Source organism: Scyliorhinus torazame, chromosome 25, assembly GCF_047496885.1.
Source record: "Scyliorhinus torazame isolate Kashiwa2021f chromosome 25, sScyTor2.1, whole genome shotgun sequence".
NCBI classification, from domain to species: domain Eukaryota; kingdom Metazoa; phylum Chordata; class Chondrichthyes; order Carcharhiniformes; family Scyliorhinidae; genus Scyliorhinus; species Scyliorhinus torazame.
In genome coordinates, this window is record NC_092731.1 from 38,046,524 (window position 1) to 38,071,767 (window position 25,244).

A 25,244-nucleotide genomic window follows, 5' to 3' on the forward strand; every position below is an offset into this window, starting at 1 on the left:
GGACAACAGCAAGACAATGACAGTCCACCCACATTGGTTGCGCCACCAGGTGAAGATTCTGACAATTTACCCAACCCAAGTGAACAACAAGCAGCTACTGAGGCTCTACCCACGGTGTGTGAGACGAGGGACGACAGCATCCCACTTCCCATGCAAGATGTACAAAGTGACAGACCTCAGCTAGTGTGTACAGAGGCACTCGACGATCACTGTGAGACCACTGGTGACTCCGGTGACACCACGATACTTCCACCCTCATTCACTCGAACCTCTCCACAAGTTAATGCATTCCTGCATGTTCCGACTCCAGACGTGCAGCTTCAAGAAATCTCAGCTGACTCCTGTGAACCTGCTAAGGCTCCGGATGGGGAGCATCAACAATCCAACACTGACTCAGTTAAAACAGACCAGACTCCAGATGGGGAGCAACCAAACGCCGACTCTGATTCACGTAAGCCGGACTTTACTCCAGACAGGGAGTGCCGCAACCTCAGTGATGGCATGCTCAGGGTGACAGCAGATGCCACAACGACAGGAGATGGATCACTTAACAATTACACTGGGTCAGTAATAACAAGCAGCGGCTACAGTCCAAGAGGGATACACCAATATTCACCACAGCTATATCCACACATTTTTTCCACACCAGCAGTGCAGCCAATGACAGCTCATTCTGGACAAACCCAGTATTCAGGCATGCAGCAGCCAGCAGTCTATGCAGCATATTCTCAAACAAGCCAGCACTACGGATCGGTCACTTATGGAATCAAGACCGAAGGAGGACTACCGCAAGCACAATCTGCACCACAGACTGGATGCCTGAGTTACAGCCCAGGATTTGCTGCACCCCAGCCTGGCCAGACGGCATATTCCTATCAGACGCAAAGTTCTAGCTTCACACCATCACCAGGTATTTATGCGAGCAGCAATTTTGTTTCCAATTCGACAAGCTTCAAGGTTCTCAGCAGGATCACCCTTCCTGCACAGCATGTGGCCAGAACCAGTATGTACAGTCTTATCCAACTTCAACATATGGCACATCCATGACCTCGAATGAATGAAATGAAAATTAAATGAAATGAAATGAAAATTGCTTATTGTCACAAGTAGGCTTCAATGAAGTTACTGTGAAAAGCCCCTAGTCGCCACATTCCAGCGCCTGTTCGGGGAGGCTGGTACGGGAATTGGACCGTGCTGCTGGCCTGCCTTGGTCTGCTTTCAAAGCCAGCGATTTAGCCCAGTGAGCTAAACCAGCCCCTATATGATACTGTTGATGGTACCTCTTCAACGTCAACACCTTATCAGCTACAAGATGCCATCCGACAGCACCACCACAAACATCGAAAAAGAAAGGGACTCCAAATCAGACAGCGAAGTGATTTGACCACTTCTTGGTTCCTGTGGCACAGGGATGTTGATGGCGTTCATAACCAAGAGAGACATTTGACCATGATGTTTGATGGTTTTTGGACTCACACAAATGATTTGGACTTATTGTTTAATCACTGTTCCCATGACTTGTATATACCTTACCTTATCTACCTGTTCTTTGTTCAATTTTCGCAAAGTGTACAGAAAATATGTAACATATAAAAAAGGGGGGATGTGGTGATGTGCATCAATGTAAATGCATGTAGGCTAGCTAGACACTAGAGGGAGCACCAGAGACATCACACACACACACTCAACCAATAGATCAGTTAGATAGGACACGACCAATGGACATTCACAATACATACAGAGGGGACATAACCACAGGAGGGCATTACTCCAACCCATATATAAAGGACACCACACACATGATCTGCCTCTTTCCAGTGGAGACAGTCAGTGAGTAGAGACACAGGGTTGATTCAATATTACACCCACCACGTGGATTGCAGCAACTGGTTAGTCAGTCTGGGTAGATATAGTAGGATTAGCAGTAGTGTCGAACCCGAGTAATAGAAGTGTGAATAGTTTAATAAACGTGTTGAAGTTACCTCCACGTCTGAACCTTCCTTTGTCAAGTGCACCACAAGGAAGCTGCTTATGTTACACCGAGAACATAACAAATCAGCTCCCTGCTGCAAACCCATCATTTTCCATGTTAGCAGGTCACACATGATAACTGAGCTGTGTGCCCTCAGGGAGTCAATACAGGTTGCTCCTTGGAGATGTGAAGTCAGCTGCCGACGTGCACCGTGCGCACTTCAGACATCATTGCACCTGGCCAATCGGAGGAGTGGTGGGAGGTCTGAACCTACGTCAGATTACAGTTCCCTTGGATCAGTGCAGTGTTCACAATGTGCTGGCGGTGAAGACAGACTGCTCTGTGGGAGAGCACGAGGAGGCCCGTTCTTGGCTTTAGTCTGAATGATGTTATCGCGGTCGCCTGTTGGGACTGTTCAGAGTTTTACACTGTTGGCGAACCTGTTGAGAGCAAAGTTCACCCTGCCCATCAGTTTCTGCAAACGGATTGACCACCAGATGTCTCCGTTTATCTTTTACAAGTGGCACCTGGTGATGGTGCCTTAAATATCAACACTGGTTCCAGGGTCGATCGGTTCAACCCTGAATAACTTGTTCTGGAAAGTAAGACACAGGCCGTCCTCGACTTTACCACATTCGAGTCACAACGATTGGCACTTATGTTTACAAATTGACACCCCATTTCGACTTTGCAACATCGGGTTTGACTTTATGACATCTCACCAGCACCGTACGTAAGTTTGCATTAACGTTCTGTCCTGCCCATCGGTATAACTGGACAGGTCAAACTGTCTTTAATAGGTTGGAAACAAATGTTTTATCCTATTCATTTTTTTTGGTGTAGCCGTCAATATTTTCATGCATTTATACGCTTATGTTGTATTTAATATGCACTCAGACTCGCAGAACTTCATGGTTGAACGGGCAACGGACAGCGATTGAATTGCCTCATTTTATCCCCCATACCTAACTGAGGAACTTGTGCTGAGGCGTGCAAGCACCAACAGTCTCCTCAGCGACTTGGCGAGTTGAGAGCATCGAACACCACCGGGCACCCCATGGTTCAGGAACCAATCCCCCATTTGTACCACTCTTCATGTGGGAAAATCAGTTCCGCCGTTTACGCTTCGCCCTACAACATGGTTTTCAGAAACCTATTGTGTTGTAAGTCCGAGGGCTGCCTGTAATTCATAGCCCTTGTGAATTACTGAGCCTATTTTGATTGCCTATGGGGGCTGGAGAGTATATTAATCCCGGTTATTTCCAATTATTTTTGCTTCTCACAGGGGTGTGTGTGTGACTGTGGGTGGGAGAAGGCCCGGGAGGGGCTTGTGGGTGGGAGGAAGGGTGAGAAATGTCAAGCATTGATGCTCTAGCAAGCACAAACGTGGGGCAGGCTTGTCTTTCCCTGCTCGTTGCTTTCTAATGTTCATCTATGTGGTTCACTGAGGTGCCCCTGGATGGCTCACTCCCTCAGTCACTGTATCTCTTGCTGTGACTTTCGATAGATATAACCAAACTTGCTGCAGGTTAGGGGTGAGCATTCTCACATCTTTATTATACAGGATTAAAATGATTCATTAAAAATATATTCCAAACTTAAAAGTTCCCATGTTACGATTGCCAGAAGGTCAAATACCAGCAGATCGTGTTAAGAGAAAGCTAGCTCTCTGCAGCAGTGCAGTTTGGGCTGAATAGGTTTGCATTTACTGTCCTGTAGCTTCTGGGACAGTTTAATTCCACATTTTCACATTCACCATCTCACCTCAATATAACCTATTAAGCGTCAAAAGATAAAGCAAACGAGGTCTGTGATCAATATGATGTGAATTCACAAGGTGTAAAATTAACCCACTGCGAAGCTGGATAATGAAGTTAATATCCTCGGCCGCTTGTGTGTACATTGTGGCTAAGGATTGACTCGCATTCAGGAATGTGTACAAAGCAGTGTACAACGCTGGGAACGACTGTACATCACCCTAGTGGGTTGTGTATCAGACCTGTGGATTATCTATAATAATGTAGTTCCCTATGAAAGACCGTGGCCAGTTGGGGATAAGGTAACGTTTCGGGACCGCCAATGGTCTATGTGCCCAACTCCAATTCAATGGGATATCACAAACCAGCACTTATTGGTAGTGGGTGAGTGGTGTTAGTGATGAAGGAGCTGGTATCTGAGAGTGGGGCAGTGTGTGTGTTAGTGAAGGAGCTGGTATCTGAGAGTGGGACAGTGTGTGTGTTAGTGATGGAGGAGCTGGTATCTGAGAGTGGGACAGTGTGTGTGTTAGTGAAGGAGCTGGTATTTCAGAGTGGGACAGTGTGTGTTAGTGATGGTGGAGCTGGTATCTGAGAGTGGGACAGTGTGTGTGTTAGTGATGGAGGAGCTGGTATCTGAGAGTGGGACAGTGTGTGTGTTAGTGATGGAAGAGCTGGTATCTGAGAGTGGGACAGTGTGTGTGTTCGTGATGGAGGAGCTGGTATCCGAGAGTGGGACAGTGTGTGTGTTAGTGATGGAGGAGCTGGTATCTGAGAGTGGGACAGAGTGTGTGTTAGTGATGGAGGAGCTGGTATCTGAGAGTGGGACAGTGTGTGTTAGTGATGGAGGAGCTGGTATCTGAGAGTGGGACAGTGTGTGTGTTAGTGATGGAGGAGCTGGTATCTGAGAGTGAGACAGCGTGTGTGTTAGTGATGGAGGAGCTGGTATCTAAGAGTGGGGCAGTGTGTGTGTTAGTGATGGAGGAGCTGGTATCTGAGAGTGGGACAGAGTGTGTATTAGTGATGGAGGAGCTGGTATCTGAGAGTGGGACAGAGTGTGTGTTAGTGATGGAGGAGCTGGTATCTGAGAGTGGGGCAGTGTGTGTGTTAGTGAAGGAGCTGGTATCTGAGAGTGGAACAGTGTGTGTGTTAGTGATGGAGGAGCTGGTATCTGAGAGTGGGACAGTGTGTGTGTGTTAGTGATGGGGGAGCTGGTATCTGAGAGTGGGACAGTGTGTGTTAGTGATGGAGGAGCTGGTATCTGAGAGTGGGACAGTGTGTGTGTTAGTGAAGGAGCTGGTATCTGAGAGTGGAACAGTGTGTGTGTTAGTGATGGAGGAGCTGGTATCTGAGAGTGGGACAGTGTGTGTGTTAGTGATGGAGGAGCTGGTATCTGAGAGTGGGACAGAGTGTGTGTTAGTGATGGAGGAGCTGGTATCTGAGAGTGGGACAGAGTGTGTGTGTTAGTGATGGAGGAGCTGGTATCTGAGAGTGGGACAGTGTGTGTATTAGTGATGGAGGAGCTGGTATCTGAGAGTGGGACAGTGTGTGTGTGTTAGTGGTGGAGGAGCTGGTATCTGAGAGTGGGACAGTGTGTGTGTTAGTGATGGAGGAGCTGGTATCTGAGAGTGGGACAGTGTGTGTTAGTGATGGAGGAGCTGGTATCTGAGAGTGGGACAGTGTGTGTGTGTTAGTGATGGGAGAGCTGGTATCTGAGAGTGGGACAGTGTGTGTGTGTTAGTGATGGTGGAGCTGGTATCTGAGTGGGACAGTGTGTGTGTTCGTGATGGAGGAGCTGGTATCTGAGAGTGGGACAGAGTGTGTGTTAGTGATGGAGGAGCTGGAATCTGAGAGTGGGACAGAGTGCGTGTTAGTGATGGAGGAGCTGGTATCTGAGAGTGGGACAGTGTGTTAGTGATGGAGGAGCTGGTATCTGAGAGTGGGACAGTGTGTGTGTTAGTGATGGAGGAGCTGGTATCTGAGAGTGAGACAGCGTGTGTGTGTTAGTGATGGAGGAGCTGGTATCTGAGAGTGGGACAGTGTGTGTGTTAGTGATGGAGGAGCTGGTATTTGAGAGTGCGACAGTGTGTGTTAGTGATGGAGGAGCTGGTATCTGAGAGTGAGACAGCGTGTGTGTGTTAGTGATGGAGGAGCTGGTATTTGAGAGTGCGACAGTGTGTGTTAGTGATGGAGGAGCTGGTATCTGAGAGTGAGACAGCGTGTGTGTGTTAGTGATGGAGGAGCTGGTATCTGAGAGTGGGACAGTGTGTGTGTGTTAGTGATGGAGGAGCTGGTATCTGAGAGTGGGACAGTGTGTGTGTGTTAGTGATGGAGGAGCTGGTATCTGAGAGTGGGACAGTGTGTGTGTTAGTGATGGAGGAGCAGGTATCTGAGAGTGAGACAGCGTGTGTGTGTTAGTGATGGAGGAGCTGGTATCTGAGAGTGGGACAGTGTGTGTTAGTGATGGAGGAGCTGGTATCTGAGAGTGGGACAGTGTGTGTGTGTTAGTGATGGAGGAGCTAGTATCTGAGAGTGGGACAGTGTGTGTGTGTTAGTGATGGAGGAGCTGGTATCTGAGAGTGGGACAGTGTGTGTGTTAGTGATGGAGGAGCAGGTATCTGAGAGTGAGACAGCGTGTGTGTTAGTGATGGAGGAGCTGGTATCTGAGAGTGGGACAGTGTGTGTTAGTGATGGAGGAGCTGGTATCTGAGAGTGGGACAGTGTGTGTGTGTTAGTGATGGAGGAGCTGGTATCTGAGAGTGGGACAGTGTGTGTGTTAGTGATGGAGGAGCTGGTATCTGAGAGTTGGACAGTGTGCGTGTTAGTGATGGGGGAGCTGGTATCTGAGAGTGGGGACAGTGTGTGTGTTCGTGATGGAGGAGCTGGTATCTGAGAGTGGGACAGAGTGTGTGTTAGTGATGGAGGAGCTGGTATCTGAGAGTGGGACAGTGTGTGTGTTCGTGTTGGAGGAGCTGGTATCTGAGAGTGGGACAGTGTGTGTGTTAGTGATGGAGGAGCTGGTATCTGAGAGTGGGACAGTGTGTGTGTTAGTGATGGAGGAGCTGGTATCTGAGAGTGGGACAGTGTGTGTGTTAGTGATGGAGGAGCTGGTATCTGAGAGTGGGACTGTGTGTGTTAGTGATGGAGGAGCTGGTATCTGAGAGTGGGACAGTGTGTGTTAGTGATGGAGGAGCTGGTATCTGAGAATGGGACCGTGTGTGTGTTAGTGATGGAGGAGCTGGTATCTGAGAGTGGGACAGTGTGTGTGTTAGTGATGGAGGAGCTGGTATCTGAGAGTGGGTCAGTGTGTGTGTTAGTGATGGAGGAGCTGGTATCTGAGAGTGGGACAGTGTGTGTGTTAGTGATGGAGGAGCTGGTATCTGAGAGTGGGACAGTGTGTGTGTTAGTGATGGAGGAGCTGGTATCTGAGAGTGGGACAGTGTGTGTGTTAGTGATGGAGGAGCTGGTATCTGAGAGTGGGACAGTGTGTGTTAGTGATGGAGGAGCTGGTATCTGAGAGTGGGACAGTGTGTGTGTTAGTGATGGAGGAGCTGGTATCTGAGAGTGGGACAGTGTGTGTTAGTGATGGAGGAGCTGGTATCTGAGAGTGGGACAGTGTGTGTGTGTTAGTGATGGAGGAGCTAGTATCTGAGAGTGGGACAGCGTGTGTGTTAGTGATGGAGGAGCTGGTATCTGAGAGTGGGACAGTGTGTGTGTTAGTGATGGAGGAGCTGGTATCTGAGAGTGGGACAGTGTGTGTTAGTGATGGAGGAGCTGGTATCTGAGAATGGGACCGTGTGTGTGTTAGTGATGGAGGAGCTGGTATCTGAGAGTGGGACAGTGTGTGTGTTAGTGATGGAGGAGCTGGTATCTGAGAGTGGGTCAGTGTGTGTGTTAGTGATGGAGGAGCTGGTATCTGAGAGTGGGACAGTGTGTGTGTTAGTGATGGAGGAGCTGGTATCTGAGAGTGGGACAGTGTGTGTGTTAGTGATGGAGGAGCTGGTATCTGAGAGTGGGACAGTGTGTGTGTGTTAGTGATGGAGGAGCTGGTATCTGAGAGTGGGACAGTGTGTGTGTTAGTGATGGAGGAGCTGGTATCTGAGAGTGGGTCAGTGTGTGTGTTAGTGATGGAGGAGCTGGTATCTGAGAGTGGGACAGTGTGTGTGTTAGTGATGGAGGAGCTGGTATCTGAGAGTGGGACAGTGTGTGTGTTAGTGATGGAGGAGCTGGTATCTGAGAGTGGGACAGTGTGTGTGTGTTAGTGATGGAGGAGCTGGTATCTGAGAGTGGGACAGTGTGTGTGTTAGTGATGGAGGAGCTGGTATCTGAGAGTGGGACAGTGTGTGTGTTAGTGATGGAGGAGCTGGTATCTGAGAGTGGGACCGTGTGTGTTAGTGATGGGAGAGCTGGTATCTGAGAGTGAGACAGTGTGCGTGTTAGTGATGGAGGAGCTGGTATCTGAGAGTGGGACAGTGTGTGTGTTAGTGATGGAGGAGCTGGTATCTGAGAGTGGGACAGTGTGTGTGTGTTAGTGATGGAGGAGCTGGTGTCTGAGAGTGGGACAGTGTGTTAGTGATGGAGGAGCTGGTATCTCAGAGTGGGACAGTGTGTGTGTTAGTGATGGAGGAGCTGGTATCTGAGAGTGGGACAGTGTGGGTGTTCGTGTTGGAGGAGCTGGTATCTGAGAGTGGGACAGTGTGTGTGTTAGTGATGGAGGAGCTGGTATCTGAGAGTGGGACAGTGTGTGTTAGTGATGGAGGAGCTGGTATCTGAGAGTGGGACAGTGTGTGTGTGTTAGTGATGGGAGAGCTGGTATCTGAGTGGGACAGTGTGTGTGTTAGTGATGGAGGAGCTGGTATCTGAGAGTGGGACAGAGTGTGTGTTAGTGATGGAGGAGCTGGTATCTGAGAGTGGGACAGTGTGTGTGTGTTAGTGATGGGAGAGCTGGTATCTGAGTGGGACAGTGTGTGTGTTCGTGATGGAGGAGCTGGTATCTGAGAGTGGGACAGAGTGTGTGTTAGTGATGGAGGAGCTGGAATCTGAGAGTGGGACAGAGTGCGTGTTAGTGATGGAGGAGCTGGTATCTGAGAGTGGGACAGTGTGTTAGTGATGGAGGAGCTGGTATCTGAGAGTGGGACAGTGTGTGTGTTAGTGATGGAGGAGCTGGTATCTGAGAGTGAGACAGCGTGTGTGTGTTAGTGATGGAGGAGCTGGTATCTGAGAGTGGGACAGTGTGTGTTAGTGATGGAGGAGCTGGTATTTGAGAGTGGGACAGTGTGTGTTAGTGATGGAGGAGCTGGTATCTGAGAGTGAGACAGCGTGTGTGTGTTAGTGATGGAGGAGCTGGTATCTGAGAGTGGGACAGTGTGTGTGTTAGTGATGGAGGAGCTGGTATTTGAGAGTGCGACAGTGTGTGTTAGTGATGGAGGAGCTGGTATCTGAGAGTGAGACAGCGTGTGTGTGTTAGTGATGGAGGAGCTGGTATTTGAGAGTGCGACAGTGTGTGTTAGTGATGGAGGAGCTGGTATCTGAGAGTGAGACAGCGTGTGTGTGTTAGTGATGGAGGAGCTGGTATCTGAGAGTGGGACAGTGTGTGTGTGTTAGTGATGGAGGAGCTGGTATCTGAGAGTGGGACAGTGTGTGTGTGTTAGTGATGGAGGAGCTGGTATCTGAGAGTGGGACAGTGTGTGTGTTAGTGATGGAGGAGCAGGTATCTGAGAGTGAGACAGCGTGTGTGTGTTAGTGATGGAGGAGCTGGTATCTGAGAGTGGGACAGTGTGTGTTAGTGATGGAGGAGCTGGTATCTGAGAGTGGGACAGTGTGTGTGTGTTAGTGATGGAGGAGCTAGTATCTGAGAGTGGGACAGTGTGTGTGTGTTAGTGATGGAGGAGCTGGTATCTGAGAGTGGGACAGTGTGTGTGTTAGTGATGGAGGAGCAGGTATCTGAGAGTGGGACAGTGTGTGTGTGTTAGTGATGGAGGAGCTGGTATCTGAGAGTGGGACAGTGTGTGTGTTAGTGATGGAGGAGCTGGTATCTGAGAGTTGGACAGTGTGCGTGTTAGTGATGGGGGAGCTGGTATCTGAGAGTGGGACAGAGTGTGTGTTAGTGATGGAGGAGCTGGTATCTGAGAGTGGGACAGTGTGTGTGTTCGTGTTGGAGGAGCTGGTATCTGAGAGTGGGACAGTGTGTGTTAGTGATGGAGGAGCTGGTATCTGAGAGTGGGACAGTGTGTGTTAGTGATGGAGGAGCTGGTATCTGAGAATGGGACCGTGTGTGTGTTAGTGATGGAGGAGCTGGTATCTGAGAGTGGGACAGTGTGTGTGTTAGTGATGGAGGAGCTGGTATCTGAGAGTGGGACAGTGTGTGTTAGTGATGGAGGAGCTGGTATCTGAGAGTGGGACAGTGTGTGTTAGTGATGGAGGAGCTGGTATCTGAGAGTGGGACAGTGTGTGTGTGTTAGTGATGGAGGAGCTAGTATCTGAGAGTGGGACAGCGTGTGTGTTAGTGATGGAGGAGCTGGTATCTGAGAGTGGGACAGTGTGTGTGTTAGTGATGGAGGAGCTGGTATCTGAGAGTGGGACAGTGTGTGTTAGTGATGGAGGAGCTGGTATCTGAGAGTGGGACAGTGTGTGTTAGTGATGGAGGAGCTGGTATCTGAGAATGGGACCGTGTGTGTGTTAGTGATGGAGGAGCTGGTATCTGAGAGTGGGACAGTGTGTGTGTTAGTGATGGAGGAGCTGGTATCTGAGAGTGGGTCAGTGTGTGTGTTAGTGATGGAGGAGCTGGTATCTGAGAGTGGGACAGTGTGTGTGTTAGTGATGGAGGAGCTGGTATCTGAGAGTGGGACAGTGTGTGTGTTAGTGATGGAGGAGCTGGTATCTGAGAGTGGGACAGTGTGTGTGTGTTAGTGATGGAGGAGCTGGTATCTGAGAGTGGGACAGTGTGTGTGTTAGTGATGGAGGAGCTGGTATCTGAGAGTGGGTCAGTGTGTGTGTTAGTGATGGAGGAGCTGGTATCTGAGAGTGGGACAGTGTGTGTGTTAGTGATGGAGGAGCTGGTATCTGAGAGTGGGACAGTGTGTGTGTTAGTGATGGAGGAGCTGGTATCTGAGAGTGGGACAGTGTGTGTGTGTTAGTGATGGAGGAGCTGGTATCTGAGAGTGGGACAGTGTGTGTGTTAGTGATGGAGGAGCTGGTATCTGAGAGTGGGACAGTGTGTGTGTTAGTGATGGAGGAGCTGGTATCTGAGAGTGGGACCGTGTGTGTTAGTGATGGGAGAGCTGGTATCTGAGAGTGAGACAGTGTGCGTGTTAGTGATGGAGGAGCTGGTATCTGAGAGTGGGACAGTGTGTGTTAGTGATGGAGGAGCTGGTATCTGAGAGTGGGACAGTGTGTGTGTGTTAGTGATGGGGGAGCTGGTGTCTGAGAGTGGGACAGTGTGTTAGTGATGGAGGAGCTGGTATCTCAGAGTGGGACAGTGTGTGTGTTAGTGATGGAGGAGCTGGTATCTGAGAGTGGGACAGTGTGGGTGTTCGTGTTGGAGGAGCTGGTATCTGAGAGTGGGACAGTGTGTGTGTTAGTGATGGAGGAGCTGGTATCTGAGAGTGGGACAGCGTGTGTGTTAGTGATGGAGGAGCTGGTATCTGAGAGTGGGACAGTGTGCGTGTTAGTGATGGGGGAGCTGGTGTCTGAGAGTGGGACAGTGTGTGTTAGTGATGGAGGAGCTGGTATCTGAGAGTGGGACAGGGTGTGTGTTAGTGATGGAGGAGCTGGTATCTGAGAGTGGGACAGTGTGGGTGTTAGTGATGGAGGAGCTGGTATCTGAGAGTGGGACAGCGTGTGTGTGTTAGTGATGGAGGAGCTGGTATCTGAGAGTGGGACAGAGTGTGTGTTCGTGATGGAGGAGCTGGTATCTGAGAGTGGAACAGTGTGTGTGTGTTAGTGATGGAGGAGCTGGTATCTGAGAGTGGGACAGTGTGGGTGTTAGTGATGGAGGAGCTGGTATCTGAGAGTGGGACAGCGTGTGTTAGTGATGGAGGAGCTGGTATCTGAGAGTGGGACAGCGTGTGTTAGTGATGGAGGAGCTGGTATCTGAGAGTGGGACAGTGTGTGTGTTAGTGATGGAGGAGCTGGTATCTGAGAGTGGGACAGTGTGTGTGTGTTAGTGATGGAGGGGCTGGTATCTGAGAGTGGGACAGTGTGTGTGTGTTAGTGATGGAGGAGCTGGTATCTGAGAGTGGGACAGTGTGTGTTAGTGATGGAGGAGCTGGTATCTGAGAGTGGGACAGTGTGTGTTAGTGATGGGAGAGCTGGTATCTGAGAGTGGGACAGTGTGGGTGTTAGTAATGGAGGAGCAGATATCTGAGAGTGGGACAGAGTGTGTGTTAGTGATGGAGGAGCTGGTATCTGAGAGTGGGACAGTGTGTGTTAGTGATGGAGGAGCTGGTATCTGAGAGTGGGACAGAGTGCGTGTTGGTGATGGGAGAGCTGGTATCTGAGAGTGGGACAGAGTGTGTGTTAGTGATGGAGGAGCTGGTATCTGAGAGTGGGACAGAGTGTGTGTGTTAGTGATGGGGGAGCTGGTATCTGAGAGTGGGACAGTGTGGGTGTTAGTGATGGAGGAGCTGATATCTGAGAGTGGGTCAGAGTGTGTGTTAGTGATGGAGGAGCTGGTATCTGAGAGTGGGACAGTGTTGGTGTTAGTGAAGGAGCTGTATCTGAGAGTGGGACAGTGTGTGTTAGTGATGGAGGAGCTGGTATCTGAGAGTGGGACAGTGTGTGTGTTAGTGATGGAGGAGCAGGTATCTGAGAGTGGGACAGAGTGTGTGTTAGTGATGGAGGAGCTGGTATCTGAGAGTGGGACAGTGTGTGTGTTAGTGATGGAGGAGCTGGTATCTGAGAGTGGGACAGTGTGTGTGTTAGTGATGGAGGAGCTGGTATCTGAGAGTGGGACAGTGTGTGTGTTAGTGATGGAGGAGCTGGTATCTGAGAGTGGGACAGTGTGTGTGTTAGTGATGGAGGAGCTGGTATCTGAGAGTGGGACAGTGTGTGTGTGTTAGTGATGGAGGAGCTGGTATCTGAGAGTGGGACAGTGTGTGTGTTAGTGATGGAGGAGCTGGTATCTGAGAGTGGGACAGTGTGTGTGTTAGTGATGGAGGAGCTGGTATCTGAGAGTGGGACAGTGTGTGTGTTAGTGATGGAGGAGCTGGTATCTGAGAGTGAGACAGTGTGTGTTAGTGATGGAGGAGCTGGTATCTGAGAGTGGGACAGTGTGTGTGTTAGTGATGGAGGAGCTGGTATCTGAGAGTGGGACAGTGTGTGTGTTAGTGATGGAGGAGCTGGTATCTGAGAGTGGGACAGTGTGTGTGTTAGTGATGGAGGAGCTGGTATCTGAGAGTGGGACAGTGTGTGTGTTAGTGATGGAGGAGCTGGTATCTGAGAGTGAGACAGTGTGTGTTAGTGATGGAGGAGCAGGTATCTGAGAGTGGGACAGTGTGTGTGTTAGTGATGGAGGAGCAGGTATCTGAGAGTGGGACAGTGTGGGTGTTAGCGAAGGAGCTGGTATCTGTGAGTGGGACAGAGTGTGTGTTAGTGATGGAGGAGCTGGTATCTGAGAGTGGGACAGTGTGTGTGTTAGTGATGGAGGAGCAGGTATCTGAGAGTGGGACAGTGTGGGTGTTAGCGAAGGAGCTGGTATCTGAGAGTGGGACAGAGTGTGTGTTAGTGATGGAGGAGCAGGTATCTGAGAGTGGGACAGTGTGTGTGTTAGTGATGGAGGAGCTGGTATCTGAGAGTGGGACAGTGTGTGTGTTAGTGATGGAGGAGCAGGTATCTGAGAGTGGGACAGTGTGGGTGTTAGCGAAGGAGCTGGTGTCTGAGAGTGGGACAGAGTGTGTGTTAGTGATGGAGGATCAGTTACAGCTTACCGATGAACATCAATCTAGAAATATTTGTCTCTCGTGCTGTTTTTACTCCCATTAACTTTGACATTTTAAAATATGATCAATGTGAGGTCACATCTGGCAGTGTGACGTCACGTCAGGTTAGGAACATCTTTAGGTTGGAGGGTAAAATATCTTTTCAGCAACTGGTATGAAGGCATTGAAAGGATTTCAAGACTTTTTCATTTGAAACAGGATTTAATAATTTTTGTACAGACAATATTAAAAGCAGGAAATTAACAAATCTGTAAAAGGTATGAACACAGCAAATTATTACATTCTCCAAAATAATTTCCTCACACTCTCTCCAGGCAGACCGTGTAAATATGGCTTTAGTTCATTATTTCAGTGTCCATTAATGCGAAACATCAGAGTGTTGGTAAGTCTGGCCCAAGGGTCTTTCAGAGGAATCTAAGAACTCGAGAGGGCAGATGATCCTCAATAAAAAGCCGGTTGGAGGGCGACTAATAGGAAAGATGAACTATCACTGGCAGCTCTGACCAATTTAGTCAAGCTTTCGCCAGAAATCCTGATGGATTTACCCTGACCGCCATCCCCAGTCCTGGCCAATTTAACTTGACATCACCGCAGCCTTGACTTAGTCAATGTTAATGAGTTAGAATAGAAACGACAGAAGTAGAAAACTGCCCTGGTTTGTAACGAACGCCAGTAATTAACCCTTCACACACTAAAAGTGCTGAATATACCCGAAAAACAGGAAATAAACACACTTTGAAAGGCTGCATGAAAACTGTTAACGGGGGAATAAACACTTTGAGTTTTTTTCAATTGGGGTCCAACGGAATCTCTAATAATCCTCCAGTTCCCTTGTTCTCGGAATGGGAGTGTGCAATCCTTGAGTTCTCCAAGGCCTCCCTATCGCCTGCACTGAACCTGTCGCTGCAAGTAACTCCACACGGTTCTAACAATGAATTAAGTATTAACACTGCTGGAACCTGACTGAGCAGACTGAGCGAGCTGACCCAGAAATCCTTCCCCACTCGACATCTCATCCTTCTTGCTTTGCAAAGCCCTGATGTTGAATAAGATGAAGCATCAAATATATTAGACTGGCCAAGATCCCTTGAAGGTTTGCACGGGCAAAGCAAGCCGGGCCGGGTCACCCCATCAAAATTCATTCGTCCCTATCACACCCCACTCACCCTTTTGGGATCCATTCACTTTGTGAACACTGTTTGGACTAATTCACTCTGTGGGGCCTCACTTTCACTCCGAGACTCACTCACCCTATTCACTCTGAGGGATTCATCCTATTCAATAATTCTTCCCGAAGATTCCCTAAACGTCTTCCTCTTAAGAATACAAAATGAAATGTTCGTCTGCACAAGCTCATTAGCCATGACCTGGACTTTTAATCTACCATTAATATATTAGGGCCACAATACTTATGTAAAATCGCCAGTCTAAGCAGAATGTTTGAAGCGGCCAAGAGAAGATTAAAGGTGAGTGCTGGCGAGGGAACATGTTGGTGAGTGCTAGTCACAGAGGAGGTTTTAGTTGAGTTGCGTTCTGGGCACAGCCTTCCATGAGCAGATCACAGTTTGGCTCACACAGTTTCAGAAACAGTATCTAGTTTTAACCACCATTCCTAGCCCAGGGGGGCTCCAGCCAGAATCGTTTCATGCCAAACATTAGTCCAGTCATCTCTCTCTGCCTGCGTACCGAAATGCAGGAATGCTGTTAATTTGCCGGAAGGCCCCAAGTGAGGGAGATCTGTACAACACAAAGTCGCTGCCCGTTCGGTGCTGGCGTTGGGTCGTCACCCCGCACCGCGCTGCTTCTGGCCTCCAGCTAAATGCTGGTCGATTTGTCGGTCAGGGTTTGGGCTTTCGCCTGCTTCCTGCCCTTGGGCGCCGTGGCAGAGCCTTCCCCGACGAAGATTTTCTCCTGGGAACCGTGCTCCTCGTGGTAGACGGTGGTAAAGGCCACCCGGGGCATTTGGAATTGAAAGTGCCGTGCGGCAGGCTCCTCGTCCTGCAGCTCCGAGACAATGTTGTTGTGGTACTCGGCGGAGCTGGGTTCCAGCACCTTGGGCTTGGGGCCCAGAGAGAACTTGGGCAGTTTGAACTTGGCGGACTTGTCCTTGATTTCCCACTCGTCTTTCCCCTCACCTTGGCCGCCCTTCAGTTTGGGCTCCTTGCCCGAGTCAGACAGAGCTGAGGCAGAATACATTCCTTTGAACTTGCCCACTATGGATTTGGACTTGCTGTGCCCGGCGTCCCCTCCGGACTCCAGCAGTGCCAGCTCAGTACGGGCACACGATGTCACCAGGTTTGATGCCTCCGGGCCCTCCTCCTCTGCCGCCCTGTTCTTTCCGAAAGCTGAGAAGGTGATTTTCGGCCCCTTGACCTTGGCGCCCCTCACGTCCCCTCCATTGACTGTGGGGGGCGAGGTGTGAAAGGACTGGCCAGAGCTGGGCAGGGGGCCGGCGTCGTCCCTCGACGGCGACGCCTCCGTTTTGACCAGCTGCAGACCCTGCTCGCTGTCTCTGACCTTGTGGTAGGGTGAGGAAAACTCCACTTTAGGGAGCTTGATTTTCCCAATCACCCCTTGGCTCCCAGCCACCTCCCTGTCTCCGTTCACCCGGAGCCCCGCCGGGCCCCCTGGCTGCACCGTCACTGCTGAACCCGGCCCACTCAAGCTGAAGTCCACTCTGGGCATTTCAACGGGCACCAAACTAATCTTGGGCAGCTTCAATTTCATTTTGCTGTCCGCGTCCCCACTCTCCTCAGCTGCCGGACTCATTCTCCCGCCCATCTGAATCCCCCAGTCCTCTCCTTGATTCGTCCATGCACCCGCCTCCAAGCCCCCATTAAACTCTGTCCTTTTATTTCTCGACCAAGAGATTCCGAAGCTGGGCATCTTGACCCTGGACGTTTTCACTTTGGCCTCTGAACAGTCAGCCTCCGGTGGCGTTCCCCCGCCCAGGTCTCCCTTTGCGCCTGCGGATTTGCTCTGCCCTTTGTCCTTGGGCGAAGATGTCTTTGGAAAGCCAAACAGCTGCTTTCTAACTTTGTCGCTTTTCACCTTGCCCTCAGACCCCGACAGCTCTGCATCAGGAAAGTCAGCGTCGGCCTTGAGCGACGTGTAGCTGCCACCCCTGCCCTGTGCTCGGCCTTCACTCTGGATGACCACACCAGTGACCTCCTCCTGCTGAGGGACCTTTGGCAGTTCCACACCAAACTTTGACATTTTCCCTTTCAGCTTGCTGAGCCGACCCTCTGACACATCCAGCTCTGCTGCCCTGGCGCCAATCTCCACCTGTGGACATTTGAGGTCTATTTTAGTTTTTGATGCTGAACTGCCCGCAGTGGCCCCTGTACTGCTTCTATCTCCTGATCGCTCTTGGCTTTTGTCCTTGGACTCGGAAGGGCCGAATGAGGGGAGCTCGATCTTGGGCATCTTCAACTGAATGTCAGCATCGGCCTCCCAAAGACCCCTCCTGCCCTCCAGTGGTCGCAGGGCAATTTCAGCGCCACTTCCTTCCACCCCGGCTGATGGGTCTCCCAGCTTGGGCCTTGAAATTTCAACGGTGGGCATTTTAAACAGCCCCGTTGAGGATATTTCTCCTGAACCCGCGCCGTCTTGACCGACCCGTCCAGCATCTGCACCTGCTCCGATCTCAGCTTTTCCCCCTCCACCTGAGCCATCTTTGGGCAAGTCAATCCCAACTTTGGGCATCATCGCCATCAGCATTTGGAACTTGCCATCTGCGTCCACCTCTGCACCCTGAATACCGACCTCAACTTTCGACCTTTGGATGCCCCTTTCTGACGTCTTCACCTGCGTTTCCACCGCAGCGTCGCCATCCATCCTGCCAGTCCCGGCGATGGTAAAATCAGGCATGGTAAATTTAGGCATTTTGAACCAGGATTCGGAAGTCTCCGAGCTTACACCTGGGGCCTGAAGCTCACCTTTTGTCTGTACTCCTGCTGTCCCTTTCACGTCAGCTTTGCCTTCTCGGTCAGGAGAGACGACCTGACCTTTGGGTGAACCCCTGTCGAAATCAATGTCCACTTTTGGTGTGGGAATGGTGACTGATGGCATCTTAATCTTGAACTTTTCTGACTTTCTGCCGCCATCTGCCTCATGGTCCCCCTCGAGCTGCCCAGACGCTCCCGTGCTGGGTTCCACTGCCCCCTTGCGGTCTTTCCCCAGCGAAATCCCAAGCACGGACATTTTGGATTTGGATGCTCTGACCTTCCCCTCCCCGCCCTCCAGCTCCAAATCGGCTTCCGCCTGGGTGGATTTTGGCGAAATCCCAAATTTTGGCAGTTTCAGCTTCAATCTCCCCCCCTCTGTTTCCACGTCGGATTTAGCTGCCTCTTCAGGCTTGACTTTTGCGCTGATCTGAAACTTGGGCAACTTGATTTTGCCCCCTTTGATTTTGCCCTCTGGACCTTCAATCTCCACCCCTCCCTCCACCCGGGAGCCTTTCATTTCCACTTTGGACTTTGATTTCGCTTTGTCTGTTGGCAGACTGGCATCTGGGTCAGTGCCCCTTGTCTCCGCGGTGGAAGTGCCGAAACCAGGCAGAGAAACCTGCGGCATCTTTATTTTGAATTCCCCTCCTGCAGTTTGAGTGTCAGTTTTGGGGCCTGTTGCCTCAAGGGCCACCTTTTTGTCTCTGGACAAAGTGATGTCCAGGTCAACATCTGGAGCCACCAGTTTGGGTGGTGAGAACTTTGGCAGAGAAAAGCCTGGCATTTTAAATTTTCCTTCTGTGTCAGGTTCCTCAACTTCAAGTAGAGAGGCATCCATATCGACGTCAACTTCGGATTGTTTAACTTTGGGGAAAGAAATGTCGACTTTTGGCATCTTTGCTTTGAACATCATCCCCTTGCCTTCAGTGTCCTCCACATGATAATCCACAGATGCCGAAACATCGGCGGCAGTCTCCTTCTCCTTTGACCCAGGCAAACCAAACTTGGGCATTCCGAACTTGGGCACCTTTAGCTTGAACTCTAAGTCTTCGGGTTCGGAGCTTAACAAAGTCACCGCGCCCTCAGCCTTTCGTACAGAGGGGACAGAGAAACCGAGATCAACATCTGGAGCCTTCACTCGGGGCACAGAAATGTCAACCGATGGCATTTTCACCGAGGGGGGCTTCTGTGTCTCCTCCGAATCGGGCACACCCACCTGGCCTTTCACTTTCGGAATATTCAAATCCCCCCCGTAGGTTTTCAGGTCGACTTCTGAAACATCGACCTCCGGCCTGGGCAACAGGCCCTCGGCATCTGCCTGCTTTACCTGAGGCACCGAAATCTCGATGGATGGCATCGGTATACTTGGCATTTTCAACTTGCTGCCGGAACCTTCTCGTTCAGTATCTAAAGTGCCAGGTTTGGTTTTGGAGGCTACTTCCAGCTCTGCTTCTACTTTCGGTCCTAAGAGACCAATGTTGGGCATTGTGAAAGAAGGCATCTTCAGTTTGATGTCAGGTCCTTCAGTGGTCAGGTCGGCCTTGCTGCTGGCGGCCACCTTTGGTGCTTTCCCACTGGCACCAGGGTCCTTTGGTAAACTGGTCTCTGAAGGAAGACCCACTTCAGCTTCAACGGACTTGCTTTTAAATGCCGATATCCCAAACTTGGACGTTTTCATAAAGGCTGACTTTACTTTTCCCTCTGCTTCAACTTCTGCTCCTTTAACTTCAACCTTACCTTTCGAAATGCCTTTATCGACGTCAGGGCCTCTTGCACCAGGAATGGAGATGTCAACACCATCTTCATATTTCTTGGAAGTTCCAAATGTCGGCATCTTGAACTTGGGCATCTTGAGTTTGACTTCTTTCCCTTTCAGTTTTTCGTCATCAACACCTGGGTCGACAGATGGCCCTTTGATGTCAGCACCGAGGGCTTTCCCTTTCCTTTTTCCCTTTGCTGCCGGAGAGGACGCCTTTCCTTCAACCTTTGACACGCTGTCATCGGCCTCTTTACTCTTCGAACCAAACTTTGGCAGCGAGAGTTTGGGCATTTTCACCTTGGCGTCAGCGCCTTCACTGCTTACTCCTGCTGAACGGCTACCTCTATCACCTGCAGCGGCGAAAGTCGATTTAACTGAAGGATGGCTGAGATCGACCTCCAGGATCTCTGTCTGAAGCGCAGGAATGTCGATTGTGGGCATTTTCATTGAAGGTAGTTTCAGCTTCATCGTTGAGCTTTCAACCGCTTCTATATCAGCCTCCCCCTTTGAGACTTTTCCGTCGCGTTTGCCGCTCTTGATGTTGGCCTCGACCGTTGGGCCGGATACATCAACTTCACCCGGTTTCAGCTTTGGAAGAGCGACTTCGAATTTGGGCATTTTAAGCTGAGCACTTTTCACCTTGCCATCTGGGCCTCCAATTTCCAATCCTTCACCTGCTTTCACATCAACCTCTGCGCCAGCCTCTTTGTCCTTCACTGCAATCTCAAACTTTGGAAGTGACACCTTTGGCATTTGAAACGTGGCATCAGGACCTGTCAGGGCAATTCCTGGCATCTGGCTAATCTGTGGTTTAACGCTGGCGCGGGGAACCTTGCCATCCCCTCCGACAGCTATGTCAGCAATTTCTGCATTCTCTTTCGGAAGGCACACATTAATATCCATCTCTGGTAGTTTTACCTCGGGCGCTGAGATATCAATTGTTGGCATTTTAAGTGATGGGAGTTTTCCCTTAATATCAACCTCAGGGCCGTGTACTTCCCCTGCCACCTCTTTACCGCTGGCTGATTTCCCAAATGTCGGCAGTGACACCTTTGGCATTTTCAGCTGCAGAGCGAGTGCCTCCGGACTCAGTTCGCCTGGTTGACTGTCAATCTTCGGCACTCCAATGCTGACTTTCGGAGTCTTGACACTACCTTGGACACGGGGTGCTGAGGCCTCTGCCTTACCCGCCGGAAGGTGAACATCAGGGATCTTCATTTCAGGCACTGAAATGTCAATTGTTGGCATTTTGACTGATGGCAGTTTTCCTAGGATACCAAGGCCAGGGGCACTCGCGTCGGATTCAGCGCAAAGATCTGCCTCAACGTCCGCATGTTTCATTTTGGGTAGAGACACTTCAAATTTGGGCATCTTCATTCCTTTGAACTTGGCATCTTCGCCATCTGCCTCCAGTTTTCCGCCCACCTTTGCCTCAGCCTCCTTGCCGCTGGCCGAGATATCAAACTTTGGCAGTGATACTTTTGGCATTTTCAACTTCAGATCAAATCCCTCGGAACTTGCTTCAGGTCTTTGACCCTCGACCTTTGGCCCGCCAATGCTGACTTTTGATGTTTTCAGGCCTGCTGCAATCCCGGGGGAAGAGGCCTCTCCTTTATAAGCAGGAAGCTGAACATCTGGAATTGTTACCTTGGGGGCTGCAATATCAATGGTTGGCATTTTCACCGAGGGCAGTTTAATCTTTGCTTCAGGTCCTTCCAGTTGGAGGCCCTTGATATCCATTTTGGCTTTGGAGATCTGTACCTCGGACACAGGAACCTTTACTCGTGCTTCAGTCTTTGGTGGGGAGCCATCAGCCTCTCCTAGCTTCATTTTGGGCAGAGAGACCTTGAATTTTTGCATCTCTAACATCGGGCCTTTCACACCCAGACCTTCGACTTCCGTTTCCTGGCCTTCTTTGCTCTTGGCAGAGATGCTGAATTCTGGGAGTGAGACTTTTGGCATCTTCAATTTGGCCTCGGGCCCTTCAATGCTAATGTCAGGGGTCTTGCCATCAACTCTTGCTGCTGTATGGTCAGCCTTGCCCTTTGGTAGGCTGATATCAAAATCTGGCGCCTTAACCTTGGGGGCTGAAATATCAATTGTCGTGATTTTCTGTGCAAGTTCTTTAACTTTTCCTTCCAGGCCTTCTGCTTTGTAACTACCGATAACAATCTCGACACCTCGAGGAGCCACATCTACTTCTTCTGTTTGTTTCATTTTTGGTAAAGAAATGTCAATGCTGGGCATCGATATTTGAGGCATCTTCAGCTTGCCCTCTGGGCCTTCCACCTCACCGACTGCTTCTCTGACTTTTGGGCCTGTTATATCGACCGCCTCGCCATCCTTTAGCCCAAATGATGGCATCTTCAGCTTAAAGCCAAGTCCTTTGGCATTCGCGTCACCGTCAACTGATGGGCCTTTGACATCGAGTTCAGCTTTCGGTAGACCAATATCTATTTCAACCTTAGGGGCTTTTGCTGGGATCCCAAGAACCAATTTTCCCTCAGTGGCTTGTCCTTCAGCTCCACCAGACACCTTGAGTTCAGTTTTAGCTTTAGAAATGGGGACATCTTTCCCTTTTTTAGATTTAGTCAGCCAATTAAGAGTTGGCACCTTGGCTTCGGTTTTTACTCCAACCCCAGCTCCTTCGAGTTCTTTTGTCCTGACCTGTGACAGCCTCACTGTCACGGCGCCTTTAGGCTCGGGAGGTTTCACGCTGACGTCGGCCTTGGCCTTCCCCGACTCCCTTGCCCGAAGTCCCGGGAACTTGAGTTTCTTCTTCTTGTCTTTCACCAGCCCCTCTCCCAAGGCGAGTTCAGCTCCGACCCCTGGATGCGTCAACCCGGCCTCACCTTTCAAAGCGTCCTTGGGGGAAGTAATGGTCAGCTTCTTAAACGTGGAGAATTTAGGAAACGCAAACTCCACGTCTACCGGCACATCCAGTTCCACATCGGCCTCCTCCTTGCTGAGGATCTTCCCCTCCATTAACTTCTTTGTCTTTTTGACAGGCGAGATGCTCTTGACACTCTAAACAAAAGACAAGGATATTAGTCTCCAGGATGAAACAGGTGGCTCTCCTGAACTACAGGGAGCAGCTTGTCAATTCAAAATCATTCTCTCCATTTTAGCTGTTCCTGAATAACATCCAATGTGGTCTACACTCAGCATATTCCTTACTAGAGTAAGGGACTTGGTAAAGGAACATCACACCAGGAGGCCATTCAGCCCCGAGAAGCTACCCAAGGAGCTGACTAGCTCACTCTCGTTCTTATCCCTCACTAACATAGAACATACAGTGCCGAAAGAGGCCATTCGGCCCATCGAGTCTGCACCGACCCATTTAAGCCCTCACTTCCACCCTATCCCCGTCACTCACTAACCCCTCCTAACCTTTTTGGACACTAAGAGCAATTTAGCGTGTCCAATCCACCTAACCTGCCCGTCTTTGGACTGTGGGAGGAAACCGGAGCACCCGGAGGAAACCCACGCAGACACGGGGAGAACGTGCAGACTCCGCACAGACAGTGACCCAGCGGGGGATCGAACCTGGGACCCTGGCGCTGTGAAACCACAGTGCTAGCCACTTATGCTACAGTGAAATGAAAATGAAATGAAATGAAAATCGCTTATTGTCACAAGTAGGTTTCAAATGAAGTTACTGTGAAAAGCTCCTAGTCGCCACATTCCGGCGCCTGTTCGGGGAGGCTGGTACGGGAATTGAACCGTGCTGCTGGCCTGCCTTGGTCTGCTTTCAAAACCAGCGATTTAGCCCTGTGCTAAACAGCCCCTGTTATACAGCCCCTAAACAGTGCTGCCCGCTATAGTCAATCTTCAAAAATAAATTAGTAAACCTATGCTGGCTGTCTTTGATCCACACAATGTATCACAGGTTTTATTCATTTAAATTTGAATTTATAGATCTGAAAGATTTTGTGCATAATTAACACTGAACAGACTGGAATATGGCTACCTAGTGGGCGGCACTGGGAGAGTGCATCAACATCCAAGTGCCACAAGCAAAAACTGTTTGCAAAGTACGCACTTCAGATCATTAATCAGATGGTGATAGAATCTCCCGAGTCTTACTGGCCGATTCATTCGTTTACTTGTCCCTTATCTTGTCGCACTCTCCAAAACAGCCTCGACATAACACCGCACTGTCTTCCTTGCATTGCCAATTTTAAAAAGCAGGGAGAGTTTACCTCTCGGTGACCCGTTGCTGACTACAGACATGAGAAATGTATCCTCTTCCTTGATCCTTCTAATCCTGTTGTTTTTCCCGCTCACTTTGTGAGGCGCCCATTCGCCAAGTGGGCTCCCACACGGAAGAACAGTCCGCCCAAAGGAGCGGGACGGCGGGGTACCGAGGGGTTCCTGACTGCCCCTTTCACAGCCCTCTCACAGGGGCAGAGGTTTTGCTGAGGGGTATCTGACTGCCCCTTTCACATGAGTTTAAGTTTCCACTGAAATGGAAACCGGGCTGTGTACAAATCGGGCGAGAGATTTGCAGTTTCCTCTCCGACTGTCAGAGAAAAAATTCACCCGTTCATTTATAGTAAGTCGTCATTTTGCAGGGAAGGTTCCTGAATAATCCTGGACATTTTTTGAAAATCTTACTTTTCCACCACGAGTAGGTCAAAGAAACTTAGTTTATTTACAATAAAAATTAAATGCATCACACGGTAGATCATAACTGGGACCGCCTTGCCGTTGCTAAGTTAGCTGGCCTTATCTGACATACACATTGTTTAGAGATCCCCCGTGTTCTTTGTGGTGCTTATTTCAGGATGGTTTGCGTAGTGTTCACAAAGACCACAAAATAGCTTTCAACTTGAACAAAGCGAGGATTTTATTTACACTACTAAACTGGGATTCAACACTTAATCCTTAAGAATACGCAATTGATCAATAAAATCTAACTACACTCATCTACTGCTAATCTCACTCACTGGTATAAACTATAATCTAACCTTACTCACACTATCTGCACTTATCACCTTCACTTGCTGTCTCCTGCACACACTCCTCCTCCAAGGACTAGCATCACTGCCTTATATAGTTGTATCTGCAGCTCCCTCTAGTGGCTACTCTCGACACTGCATTAACCCTTGCGATGCTGCTAGTTATGATAATACCACACCCTGCCCGTTAACGTTATTCTGCAAGGTTCACGGGCAGGTTAATGGTTCCCACCACCTAACACTTACCAATTTAGTCTTTTTGGCTTGTGGCCCTTTCAGCTCGAGGCTCCCGGTCTCTGAGGAAATGGCCACGTCGGCACTGGGCACAGTCCGCTTGAGGCAGAAGGCAACTTTGTACGGCTCCGCACTCTGGAGAATCTTCATCACATCTTCATACTTGGCATTGTCAAAGTAGACTTTGGCACTGAGGAGCTGATCTCCTGCAGAGACACAACCACAAACAGCTGTCGGAGGAGGAGAAGGGAAGAGGTGCCAGCATTCGGCCACGAGCAATCGGGGAGGAGGGACAATGCCGCCCAGCAGGGAACGCACGGAGTGGAGCAAGGGAACAGTGGTGAAAGGTGCAGTGGGTAAACGACCCAATACAAAAATCTCAGGAAATAACAGGTGGAGCTGATCAAATGGGTAAAGCGGGGAAGAGGAGAAGGGAAAGGATAAAATGGGTAAAAGCTGCAGAAGGTTAAAGGTGAGTGAATAAAGAGGATTGAACAAACATAAAGACTCCTTGATGAAGTAGAGATTACAAAGGGTTGAAGATACTACCAGCAAATGGCACAGCGGGCATAGGGTAAAGCTGGCAGTGGGAACTCGATCAGATTACAACGTCAATGTCAGGATTATAACTACTCTCCAATTCTGATGCTGTCATTAATCCACAATGAAGCCCAGGATG

At 49.9% G+C, this 25,244-nt stretch overlaps 1 protein-coding gene across 1 annotated transcript in view; it reads right to left on the minus strand.

Moving 5' to 3' along the window:
• Positions 1-13,845: 13,845 nt before the first annotated feature.
• The window catches only part of LOC140402492 (uncharacterized), a 535,159-nt gene continuing 523,760 nt past the window's right edge, over positions 13,846-25,244 (minus strand). The window contains exons 5-6 of the mRNA XM_072490325.1: positions 24,578-24,771; positions 13,846-22,397 (exon numbers count right to left, since the gene is read on the minus strand). Of these exons, the coding sequence (XP_072346426.1) occupies positions 15,480-22,397; positions 24,578-24,771 (7,112 nt within the window). The 3' untranslated portion in view covers positions 13,846-15,479. The remainder of the gene's footprint in view (positions 22,398-24,577; positions 24,772-25,244) is intronic.